A 13,958-nucleotide genomic window follows, 5' to 3' on the forward strand; every position below is an offset into this window, starting at 1 on the left:
AAAGATGATTTATTACTATAATATATTGTTATAATTATTTATTAAATGATAAATAAAAAAGTAATACAGTCTAGAAGTGTACCTACTATATTAGTTCCATAAAAGCTGAGAAGGTATTGGTTTTGTGATGGTTTATTTTTTTATATCTATCCATAAAAATTTTCTACTCTCACTGGACCGATTTTGTTGGTATATGAGTCTAAGGAGCCCAATTGAATCTATTGATGTCAAAAATTTTAAAAACTTATTAATTTAAAAAAAATTTATCAAAGTAACATTAAAAAATTGTCATTTTCAAAATGTTTAACCTGTATTAAATTAAAGATTTTAAAGTGTACTAAATATTAAAAAAAATATCTTACGATTGTTTTACTATAAAAAATCGACCATCAAATAAATAAAATTACTTAATTTTCAACTTTTAAAAAGATGTTTTGAGACATCTGCGTTCTTCAAAAATATATAAAATTAAAGCTTTTTAAAGATATTTAATGATTAAATAAAGAAAAACATTTATATGGTATTTTTGTATAAGATATTTGCTTTAAAATATACTATTTCAAAAAAAATTTAACAGGTTTGCATTGAATTGACTTTTATGATAATGATTAACATACTGTCAGATATCATCTATAGATGTTCCAATTATGCCACGTTTCTTCTGTGCTGCATTTTTTTTATTGTACTTTTTTCAACCGTTCTAGCATCGTGTAAAATATAAGTATATATATATATTAAATTTCTTTCTTAGGAAAAAATTTTTAACTGAATAAATATTTCTCAGGCTATCATGTGTATCAATATGAGATAAATTTAATGAAATTGTCATTATTCTACGCTTTGTTTAATAATTAAATTATTATAATTGAGCGATATTTTATTATGTCAATAATTTTTAAAATATTATGTACAAAAATATAAACAAATAAAACTAATTACAGCTCAGAATTTTTCTAGAGGGGAATTAAACACGAGAAAATGTTTTCTACCTCCTCCTAATTGTACCTAAAACTCTAAATTATTTTCATTAACTCCTATCCTCCCACTCAGAGTACGTTTTTTACTCTGACAAAGAAACTATTCGTATGATTTTTCTCACTTATTAAAAACTACAACATTTTTAATTTTAAGAAAAAATGTTGAACTCGCAATTTTTGCCGTTAATAAAACTAATTATTAAATAATTTTGTAATAAACTGATTTTATTATAAGTATTTTATTAGAATAGCTTTTGTCAATTGTCAGATTGAAGTTACTTTTACTAAAGTTTTTAAATTATCGCAGATATCCATTCATTTTTTTTTTTTCATAAACACCCACGGCATTATTTAAGCCGGTTTTCAACATGCAAAAATAAAAAAAAACAGCGCGGTGCCACGTACAACTGATGGTAGCACAAGTGTAATAGAAAGTGATACTGTTTAGATGAATATTTATTTAGCGTATTCAATCATGAAGTTTGCTAATTTCAACTTAACAACCGATCGTTAGAAATATTTAAAAAAAAAACTCTTTAATATTCAGTTAAACTTAACGCATACTTTACGAGCGCACACTTTTAAAAATAAGTATTTAGTTTCTGTTCTTGAAATTCTGAAAGAATCACAAGAGAACTGAGAAACAAAAAGGAAGGGGTTTAGCTCTTATGGTTACTTGCGGCAATACTTCGGTACAACAGATAGACAGATACTATTTATTGTCTGCGAATAATATACACGTAAAAAATAATCTACTGTTAACATAAAAAATTACTCTTCGTATCGTACATCAACTCATTCAACAAGTGTGTTTTACGTGATAATATAATGACCGGCAAACTACACATACGTTTAGTGTTTTAGTCGTGTACACATGTATGTTACTTTACTATAGTAGCGAATACTGAGCCATGTGTTCTTCAGAGTAATCGTTTACCGGTAAATCATTTCGCGTAATAGTCGACGAGTGACCGCCGAACTCAAAGCAACTAAAAAATTTACATGTAAACTGTTACACTTATTTTTATAATTTCCTCCCAAAATCTAACAATTTTAAAATGATTTTGTTTTTCCAACTGTTGTAATATAAACTTTTTTTTATTAAATTATTATATTTTAAATTTATTATAATAAATTATAATTACGAGTAGTTATTATTAATTTTACATTGAAAAAGTGTTATAAGTGAACAATGGGTCAAAGTCAAAACATTGATGTACTTATGGGAAATCTAGGTAAGTGAAACGTATAAAAAGAGATAAGCTAAATGAACTAGTTATTGCTACTTACGTTAGAAATTTAATTTTTAACGCTTTAAGGATTAATCTAATCTAAATTAATTTGTTTAAAGCCTAACAGTTTATATTTGAATGAACACTTTTAATAACACAATAATATTTAACCTATATATGTACACACATTATTTTAATACAAATATATATATTTTTTAATATAATAACACCTATCTAATTTGAATATATAAATGAAATAAAACAAATAATGTATGATACGCTACCATTCAATGTAACATTAGGATTTATGAGTTATAAATATGGTTCATAACTTTATGCATTTACAAAGTTTATTTTAGTCATTCAGAGTACATTAATAATAAATAGATATTCGTTATGTTTTTTTTTAATCCTGATCAAAGTATATTAATTAGAGTTTTAGTTTTGGGGTGTGTGGGTGGATCACTCCACTCCTATAACGAAAAAAGATCCCGTGGTAATGTAAATACTTTTGATAAATGTTCATAGAGTTGGTTGTTTTGGAAATTGGTCTAAATACATTTTATAAATATATAAAAATCCGAACCCTAATTATAAATAATATAATATAATATAATATTAAAAATAATATACAAACATATTGCTAATTCAAAAGGTATACAGAAAATTTTATGCATTAAATTAGTACTTTAGATTAAAATTTTTTGGCAACTGTTAAAAAAAATTTAGCGTTGTATAAAACTCTAAACATAAGATAATAGTATATGTTTTATAAGGGATGCTAAAATCAATTACTTTTGATTTATTATGTCAGTGTGCATTCATTTTAGTATAGGTACTATATAATTTGCTATAAAAAAATAATTTCTCTAAGAAAAAATCAACATTTCCAAATGTTAACTTTTTTAAAATTAATTCATTATTTTACATATAAAATTAAAAAAATTATAAATAGATGATTAACAAATTGTAAATTTTTAAATCGTTGTATTATTTAAACTTAAAAAAAATAATTCTGAATTAACTTTTCAAGAGATAGAAAATTATTAAATATATCTGTGTGATATGCAAAACCCTTACATATGTATACATTTTTTAACCAGTATATTAGGTAATTATATTTTAGCATCTACATATTTTGTGCATACATCTAATACATACATGTATTAAGTAGCAATGGCCTTCAGTGACTGCTTTGTTTAAAGCTTGTGTAAAATCATAACGACCTGAATCTAACATCAACAGTGAAGAAATAAGATTAAACTTATACAGTCACGAACGTAATATACAAAATTTTAAATAAATTTTCATAACGCTAATTTTAATTTTCTTTAAAAACTTCACTTAATAAAAAATTTTTTAAGAGACAGTCTATATATATATACATATATATGTTCAAAGAATGCATCTACAAAATGATAACTGTTTAAGTGAGTTGTTATATTTCATCGAGGAAGTATAATTGCCTTAGATAAGTCAGTGTTTTTTTATCGTTTTAATTATTAATATAATAAGCAGAATATAAAAGAAATCTTTAGATCATCACGTGGTCATATCAATGTACAAAATTATATTAAATGCATTTGAAAAATTAATAAATAATTTTTTCAACGCATCATTGCGTCGGTAAAAACCTAATTGAATAATCTAAATAAAATTAAAATTAATTCTAAAAAAATGTTGAAAAACATCAAAAATATATTGTTCTTTATTGTTTATGTTAAACGAACCAAGTTTCAGTTATTATTTTTTGACGCAAATAAACCAGGTGCACCAATATTTACAAAAAAAATTATAAATATGATTATTTTGATGGACCAGAGCCAAGCCCAGACAAACTATTAACCCAAAATAAATTCCTGATGATATTTTGTCGTCATAAAGATTGAGTTAGATTTGTTTTTCGTGAAAACTTTAAGGGCTTCGTTACAGTATTACTTGGAGCACAAATCAATTGGATGTACCTTCATTATTTTATTCTATAGCCAATACAACAACTATTGTGTTAGGAAATTAACGTAAATATTTCTTTCGATGCATTAAACACTTTTTTGTTTTCTGTACAAAGCTGTATGTGAAACCATTTATAAAATGAACGTAAATGATATGATTCAAAACATTTTTAGGATAGTTAAACTAGCACTGAAGACGAGTGTACGATAATCGTGCGTGTAAGATTTGTGTCACATACTTGAGAGTATGGTAATATTTTGCAGAGATAATTTAAAACAATTATTTTTATTGTATTTAGTTTTTCATGTTTAAAAAATTACTGGTTCAAATAGAATACTTATTACAAAAATGGTACTTACTAATTACGACTATTGTATTTTGAGTAGCAATTTATTTTATAGGCCGTATTAAGAGTATTTCACTCAACAGTCCTAAAAAAAAAATAATTAAACTTGAATGTTTCTGAAAACTATTTTCCTAAACCAAAATTTATAAATCAGTTAAATAAGTTTATGAAATTATTTGATATTGAAATAGTATATTACATAATTTTTCGAAGTATAATTGAATTTCTTTTAGAAAACTAGTTTATTTATATTTTTCAATCCTTGAAAACAACTTTACTTTAAAGGGTTATTGTAGTAAAAATAATTGAAACTAAGATCATAAAATATAGTTTAATAATATACTTTTAAGTAAATGCTCATTAAGTGATTAAAATATATATACTAAAAATCCTTAAGTTCAATAAATTTATTGTAATATCAAATAATAATTTATTATTTATTTATTCATTAATATTAAAATAAGTATTTCTTTCGTTATATTGTAATGAAAAAGAATACTAATCATACAAGTACTCTGATGATTAAATATGTTAGATCATCTAAGAAATAACATCTAACTTAGATGTTATTTCTTGATCATAAGAAACGAACAGTTTCTATGTTCGATGCATATTTGTTGAATACTACCACATTGGTAATACCAATTGTAATACCTATATTTAAGAAAGGTGGTTATGATCATTAGGGATAATAGAGTTATTTCCATAATATTAAAATATTAAACTTAAATGCTTATAAACTGGTAACTTCTGGAATTTTTCACAATTTCAACAAATAATCTATTTATTCACAGTATGCATTGTACAAAGATAAAATATAACACAGTATTTCATAACTATGCACATGAAAAATTTCATTTTAGTAATATTATTTATTTTTCAAATTTATTTAAAAAATTAAAGTGAAAAGCAATAGAAAAAAATTCTAAAATATTTTTGCAAAGTCATAAAAATGAGGAGATACTTGTAGTTATTAGTATTCTTTTTACTTAATTATTTAAATTATTATTATTATATATATTGTAAAACAACAAATGCTCAAGAAATATATATATATATATATATATATATACTAATTAAGTAATAAATATAAATTATTTTAAAAAATGAGATTTTTAAATTTTAAATTTTTGTTTTGAAACTGTTCCAGTGCTAATATTCTAAGATCAGTAATGTTTACCATTTAATATTCTTAATTTTTTAACAGTTTTCCAAAAAAATACCCTGATTTTAATTTTTTACTATTTCTTTAAAATTATTTTGTTTAAAACCTTTTTGTTATATATAAGGAAATAAATTTCATTTACTTTCATGCATACTCTTTTAATCATTATAAGAAATAACATAAGAGCTGGAATTATTCTAGTTAATTTGAGAAATGTAGAAACAGAAAATTTATTATTAATATTTCTGTAATTTTTGTAGGAAAATACAATGGTTTTTAAATTTCTGAAATAAATCCCTTCGATATTTCGAAGAAAATAATTTGTTAGTTAAATATTTTACTGAGTCAAAAATAAAAACACTTATTGAATAATGTGATTTATACAAATTTACCATATTATTTACGACTAAGCACAATGGATATGAATTCAAAATTAAATTTTTGACACTAACATAATTATTATATGAATATTATATCGATTTTATTTTGAAATAAAAATAATAATTGTGATTTTTTTAGGGGATTTTGGACAGTATCAGTTACGACAATTTTTACTTCATATTTTGTCGGCATTCACAGCTGGTTTACACATGTTGGTTATGGTCACTGTGGCTGCTGTTCCTGAATATCAGTACAAATAATTTTTTTTATTATTTATAACAATATAACTATTTTTCAACTACTTATTCGAATCATTTCTTTAAATTGTTTTATAATAAACTACAATTTTACGTATTAAGTGATTACTTATCTATTCAAAAATTGTGATAATCTCAAAATTATTTTTATTTATTTTGATTATATTATTGTCAATATTTTAAGTTAGATAATTTTCTTATTTTTAAGCTAGTTAAACATGTATGTTTCTATTTAAAAAAAATACGATATTTTTTGTGTTAATTTAAGTATGTAAGATACTAATAACTTTTGAAAAGAAAAATTTTTATTTTACTTCATATTTTTTAAAATATTGCATAGGACAACAGTTAGCGGATCATACTTATAATTATGCTCATACCGAGAGGTGAAACAGCACACCCCCCTAGTGAATATTTTAGTGTTTTAGAAAGAAATTTTTTGATATATATTAAGAAATTTCATATTATTTCACTGTATAAATCCTATGTAAGAATGCTATAAAAATGTTTTAAAAATCACATAATGAAAAAAAAATTATTCAGTTGACAAAAATTATTTATTCAACTTCATCCAGTTTTTTTTTGTTTTGAGACGGTCCTGTAAATAATGGAATAAATAATTTCTATTAACAAAGTTGAATTAATCTTTTATTGCGAAATATCGTTAAACAAATATTTTAACTAAAAATCCCTTTTAACATTTTAGTTTAAAGAAATATGTGTCAATTTATTTTATCAATTTTGATATAGTAAAAAAAATTGTTTACTTAATTTTCAACTCATAGGTGTATGATACAAAATATAAGTTTAAATGAATCCAAACCTTCTTGGGTCATCGCTCCTCAAGATAGAATTTATGATAAAGAATCTTGTTCAGTATTGAATTTCGCCAATGTAACAACTAAGTGTGAACAATGGTCATTTAATAAAACATACTATGAAAACACTAGAGCTATTCAGGTAGATTACATCAAAAATGTTTTAATTATTAGTCAATAATATAAAAGGGTATACATATATGTAAAAATAAGTTTTGAAAGGGCCTACTTCCTATTGGAAAATTAGTTTATTAAGAGCACCATAATTTTTTTTAAATTGCATTATTGGCAACGCGTTGTAAAAATTAAAAATTAAGCCGAAAGATAACTTAAATGAGTAAAAAAATGTAAATTATTTATTCCGATTAAACTAATATTCTAGAATTTAATTTCTAGAAATTTATTTCTATTGTAACTTGGGTTATATTTTTTAAATTATGCCTGAAAAATTTAAATTTTGATTCTAGTTTTCAATAAATATTTTTTATAAATTAATTTTGACATTATATTATATTTAATTTTTGTATAATTGTTTTGAGTTTATATTTCTAAATTATGCATTTAATTTAAATGTCTAGTGGAATATGGTTTGCGATAGAAAATGGATGGGATCTATGGCTCAAATGAGCTATATGTTTGGAGTGTTTACTGGTGCTGTAGTACTTGGAAGCTTAGCTGATAAGTAAGATACTATATAAAAAAATTATCGATTACGTCAATCAATACAGATTTATTATATGACGTAGGTAAAAAGTTTAGATTTTTATTTTGTTAATTTATGCAAGATAACCTTGCATTGAACTATTAATGTTTTCACTAAACTTTTAAGTTCACAGCTAAAGTTGTTTTAAAAACCTTATTCATTTCCGCTTAAATTAAATTATTACTTCAAGTAGACTACTTTTATCTTAAATATTATTGTCATAAAATAACTTAATTATTTTTCCTAAAAAAAAAATTAATTAAAATAAAAATTTTCTTCTTATATTTTATTTAAAGGAATTTATTATTTATATTAATAACCATTATCAAAAATTAAAATTATATTAAAAATATTTAACTCAAAAATCCACAAAAGAGTTACTAAAAACACACGGATACGTATATCTAGAACAATGTTACCATTATCAATACTAAACACATTTTGTCAACCCAACCGAAAAAAAACCCTTTTATACCTCTAGTCGTTATTTAAATTTAAAAAAATGAATTGTCACAATAATACTTTTACATGGTATTCTCGCCAATTTACTGGTATGTAAAAATTAAACATCATAGCTTACTTTTCTATAATTGTACCAATATATAAAGATACGATTAATACCATTTGCGCAACTAGAATGAAATATTTGGGAAGCTATCTAATTTTTTGGGGCTAAACAGTGCCACATTTAGGGGATGGTTGAGTACTGGATACGATTATCCCGGGAAACACTAAAATATAAATCAATACAAATTATATAGTTGAAGACTTTTTTTTTGCTCATTCAAATAAAAAAAAATTGAGAAAATATATTTTCGAAGAACAAAATAAAATAATTGACAGAGTTGAGTATCCAAATGGCACAATTTCTAAATCCGACCTTGGGTGTAAGTCCTCTACCCTAGTTACACCAATGATTATAACATCCAATTTCTAATAATATTATAATTTTTTTATTTTTACAGAATATAATACCAAGTATTTTTTTAATAAAATCATTGACATGTTAGATAATAAAGTTGTTATTTAAAAATAATTTTGAAAATTTCAACAGGTTTGGACGTAAGAAGATTTTTTGCTTCTCTGCTGTTATGCAATTAATAGTAAGTGTCGGAATTGCATTTGTTAACCACTACTGGCTTTACATTTTCATTACTTATGTTTATGGAATTTTCGGATCGTCTGGAGCATATATTTCTGGTTTTGTACTATGTATGAATACATTGAATTCTAAATTAGTTTTGTATGTAATTTTATGTATTTAATGTAAAATAATTACTTTCCATTAGCTATGGAGTTAGTTGGACCTTCAGTACGTTCAGTTTGTGGGATATTGTTCCAAATGACATTTGCTGTTGGTATTATGGCAGTGGCAGGTTGGGGATATCTTATTCGAGATATATTCTTACTACAAATAATTTATGGTTTACATAGTTTACTGCTAATTCCTCATATTTGGTAAGGAATAATATTAATAACTCTCTGTATGTACGCCATCTTGAAGTAATACCTTCCTGAAGTAATACCTCACGGTAGTTTAATGCCGGTCGCGAAAAAAAAAAATGTATGCATGCCATGATCATCGTATACTTAAAAATAAAGCAGCATTTCATATATTATAGTTATGTACTTTATAACTAGATAAAAAAATTAAAGTCATTGTTCAGGCGCGGAATTAGAATATTTTTTTCAAAAAGGCTAAAAAATCTTTATTTATTTATTTCATAGTAAACATTATTTTTTATGACTTCTTTTATACAAAATCATTTCTAAAAGTACCATTTCTTGTAAAAAATTATGCATTTTTTTAAATAGTTATAAACTAGTTAGAAAAAATATTCCATCTACCAATTAATACATTGACAAATATTATCATCGCTTGGTGTGAAAAACCTCTTATATACAAAAAATGAAATGTATTAATATTTTCGTTTTCACTTTTTGAACATAGGAGATATTCACGCGATAGTGACATTATGTTGGCATTTTTTTAATAGATATGAAGTATTCATAGATGTGTTCACGGGGGCAACAAAGGATGTTTTTGCTGCCCCGACTAGTCTTGTTACATTCAGTGAGTCGGTTAGAGTTAAAACATTGACGCTACCTTAAGAAATCTCTTATCAATATTGGATTAAAAAGTAGTCAAACTTAAAAAAATTAAATTTAGCATGTCTTCATAACTAATACGATCTAATAAGTTATCATGCCATAGCAATGTATAAAAATTAAATATTAATTAAAATAAAATTATATTATGTGTAAAAAAAAAATTAATATTTATTTATGTTATAAATAATCTAGTATTAGTATGACATTTTATTTAATTTATTTTCATAATTATTATGAACTTTATTAATTTTTAGTATTTGGTGTGTAAATGTTAAATATAAAAATAGAGCAAAATGTTTTAGCAATGTCTTTACTTATAAGGAGGAATAGGGTATTAGAAAGGGAAATTATTTATTTTTGAAATATTTAGGGATGTTTGTGGCTCTATGAGTAATTATTTGTTAAGCGAGTGGTTAAGATAGTCATTTGAACTGGTGTAGGTCTTTTCTATCCCATACTCAAAAGTTTACGTTCGCTTATAAAAACGTTATTTTTATAATAATTATTAAAAATATTATATTTATTATAACATAGTTAATTTGTTGATATTCTACTTAATAAATTAAAATATTTATTTGCTTCAAACAGGTTGGTAGATGAATCTCCAAGATGGTTATGGGGCCAGGGACGAAAAGAGGAAGCATTGAAAATAATTCAAAGAGCACTAAAAATTAATAAAAAAAACATTTCATTATCACTAGATGTAGATCAAATGACATCATTAGAAAAAGAAAATGAAGAAAAGAAGCATATAAAGCAAGAAGGTGATCAATCGTACTCAATATTAGATTTATTCAAAACTCCTAATATGAGAAAAAATTCTCTTAACGTTTGTCTCTTTTGGTAATAATACATTTCACTATAATTTAGCTAAAAAAAATTCCTGATATAAAATAACATAGAATTATTATTGTAAAAAAAAATTATATTTTACAGGTTTTCTGCTAGTTTTGGTTACTATGGAATCTCTCTAAGATCTGGAAAATTATCTGGGAATCCTTATTTTACTATGTTTGTTATGGCAGCTGTTGAAATACCTAGTTACATGTTTGTAATTGTTGCAATGGATCGCTTAGGAAGACGCTTCCTAAACAGTTCTATGATGATAATAGGTGGTATCTCATTATTATCATCCGCTTTCTTCCCTCCTGGTTAGTTTTAATTTTAACATTGAATTCAGAAATAAATTTTTACTTATTTACATTTTATTTATTTGTAATTAAGATCCTTTATACCAAAGTATATCAACCATCGTTGTTTTTGTTGGAAAATTCTGTATATCAGGAGCTTTTGCAGTTATATACAACTATACTGTGGAACTTTTCCCAACTGTTGTTAGAAATACTGCCCTTGGACTCGGAAGTATGTTTGCTCGTTTAGCAGCTGGTTTCACTCCTCTTGTCACTCTAATTGTAAGTTATCACGTATTATTTTAATACAACTCACCCATGGTTAAATTATATATTGAAAGAATTAATTACGGTTTATTATCAATACTTTAAGTTTTAATAACATATGATTTCAGGATTCGTATGATAAAAGAGCGGCAATAGTTATATTTGCTCTAGTAACACTGATAGCTGGAGTTTTAAGTACAGTATTACCTGAAACTCTCAATAAGACAATGCCTCAAACTATGCAAGACGGAGAAGAATTTGGACAAGGAGACACGTGTTTTTCAACTGGATGTTTCGGAAGGTCAAAAAAATTACAAACAGAAAAGGACATATCGCTTCAAAGTTACTAAATTCAAAAAAACCTTTAGCAATTCATTATAAATATTATTGCATGTAAATGCTAAAAGTTTACCAATGTACAATTTCTGAAAATGTATATTTTGCTAATATTATTATACACATAAATTAACAATCATTTTTTAAATACGTTTATTATTTTACCACAGTAATACTAATTATAAAAATACGAAAATATTCTTTCCTATCTATCGTATCATACACACTAATAATTCTAAAAAACGCAGCATGTGGTGGAGCTGTCTTCATTTTTTAATTCTTTATAAAATGTCATATTTGTCTTAAATTCCAAACACAATACATGCAGTCTTTCTCCATATAAATTTATCTTAATCATATTCCTATTACTTTTGCCGCAGTTTACTGTCCCTCAAAATTCCATCGTTTGATCAATATGATTAATATTCCAATCAATATAATACTTCTCTTCCTTTCGTAATAATTATATTGTTGGTGGAGACTTAATGACAAAAAACGGTAGCACAGTGTGGACGAGGCATAGATGGGACAAGTATAGATGATATCTGACAGTGATTAAAATCACTATCATAAGAAACGCTTCGATGCAAATCTGTAGATAGTGTTTCCTTTAGAGAAATTGGTGAAATATTTTAAAAGCAACATCAACTCTTATTTCTTTAATTATATCCTGATTAGTAGTTCTTTGATTTTAAAATATAATATATGAATAAATACTAATTATAGTTTTTAAATTCAGTATGAAATTGTGAGGCCAGCTATGATGTATGGATCATAGTGTTGGGCGGTTGATAAGAAAGTAGAGCAGAGAATTAGTGTAGCAGAGATGATAATTTTTAGTTGGATGAGTGGAGTGACTAGAGAAGATAGGATAAGGATAGAGCATATAAGAGGAAGTATAGGTGTTGCGTCAATCGTGGATAAGATGACAGAATATAGACTTAGATGAGGAGAGAAGAATCGGAGGCTGTAAGAACAGTTATAGAAATGAATGTTTAAGGAAGAAGAGATAGAGGAAGACCAAAAAAGAGATTGAGGGATGTTACCCACTCTATCGGTTGTATCTTAGTATACACTACACTTAAATGATACTATAAATAAATAAATTCACACATACACACGTATGTATTTATAAAATTGTGTCTAATGTATACCATGATAAAAAGCAACCGTAATATGAAAAAAATGGAATATAAATTTTAGTACTCATATTAAATGTAATGTAACTCGAAAAATATTTGTTTAAATGAAAAAATATAAGATAATTTTTTTGTTTATAATTGTCTTTTAAACAACTTTTGTACGAAACTTTTTTTGTAAGTTAAATATTTTTTGAGAAAATTAAATAAGCTCATATTTTTGAACTTTTGCGAGACTGTAAAAAAAAATCTCAATTTCAATCAATGAGGACTATTAGTATGTCATTATACATATTTTAATTCAAATATTAATAAAACAAAATTTAGTTGGGAATTTTTTAAGAAATTTTTTCTTTGTTGACTGGCCTAGATGTCAGTTTTAAACTTGTAATTGAGCTGAAAGTTATGGTAATATATTCAATTTTTTTTACTATAAACTTTCATAAATCTTTATCAAAAATTTTTCATCAACTTTAAAGAACCAAAAAAATAGGTTAAAATTGAAAATTTGGACTGATTATTTTTAACATATTAAAAATCAAATCAGTAATAATTTGAAAACAAATTTTTTTTTCTTTTAATTATTATTTTATATATATAATTAGTAATAATATAAAAAATTAGAAGTGATAGAAATAGTNATTAGTAATAATATCAAAAATTAGAAGTGATAGAAAATGTCTACTTGCAGATTTGAAAACAACGCGAAAAGTTGATTTAGAAAAGTATTTTTTTGCTTCTGATGATAGTTCTTTGTAGTCCAGTGCATTTTTTTATAGTAACAAACAGTTTTTATTGAAAATTATTGTATCAAGCTCTTTAAATATTTATACACGTAAAAGTAAAGCAAAATATAATTTCTTTATTATTTTTATAATTTTTCCGTTTAAATTAATATATTAAATTATTGAATATCAATTTCATACTAAATTTAATAAGTATAATTAGTATATATTCATATATTATATTCAAAGGCGTAAAGCATTTGAGTAAATGTATTTGAATAAAAGTATTCAAATACTTTCATTGGTATTGAATAGTATTTTTAAATACATTTAATAAAAAGTATCTGAGTAGTATTTTAAATACAATTATTTAGTATTTAATACTGTTTAATATTCAGTACTATTAATATACTTTTT

General features: G+C 24.3%; 1 protein-coding gene and 1 long non-coding RNA gene across 2 annotated transcripts; one reads left to right on the forward strand and one right to left on the reverse strand.

Annotated features, from left to right (window-relative positions):
- Positions 1-44: 44 nt before the first annotated feature.
- LOC126902800 (uncharacterized) lies at positions 45-3,610 on the reverse strand. The gene is made up of 3 exons (XR_007703324.1): positions 3,371-3,610; positions 618-700; positions 45-218 (listed from the first exon to the last, which is right to left on the reverse strand). It is a non-coding gene; the product is annotated as an uncharacterized LOC126902800 (long non-coding RNA).
- Positions 1,727-11,825, forward strand: LOC126902797 (organic cation transporter protein). The gene is made up of 10 exons (XM_050680401.1): positions 1,727-2,212; positions 6,193-6,304; positions 7,097-7,271; positions 7,708-7,811; positions 8,887-9,044; positions 9,122-9,290; positions 10,533-10,787; positions 10,881-11,095; positions 11,169-11,356; positions 11,470-11,825. The coding sequence occupies exons 1-10, from the start codon at positions 2,170-2,172 to the stop codon at positions 11,689-11,691; spliced, it is 1,641 nt and encodes a 546-aa protein (XP_050536358.1). The 5' UTR covers positions 1,727-2,169; the 3' UTR covers positions 11,692-11,825.
- The last annotated feature ends 2,133 nt before the right edge of the window (positions 11,826-13,958 follow it).

Source organism: Daktulosphaira vitifoliae, unplaced genomic scaffold (genome assembly GCF_025091365.1).
Source record: "Daktulosphaira vitifoliae isolate Bord-2020 unplaced genomic scaffold, ASM2509136v1 Scaffold_3, whole genome shotgun sequence".
NCBI lineage: Eukaryota > Metazoa > Arthropoda > Insecta > Hemiptera > Phylloxeridae > Daktulosphaira > Daktulosphaira vitifoliae.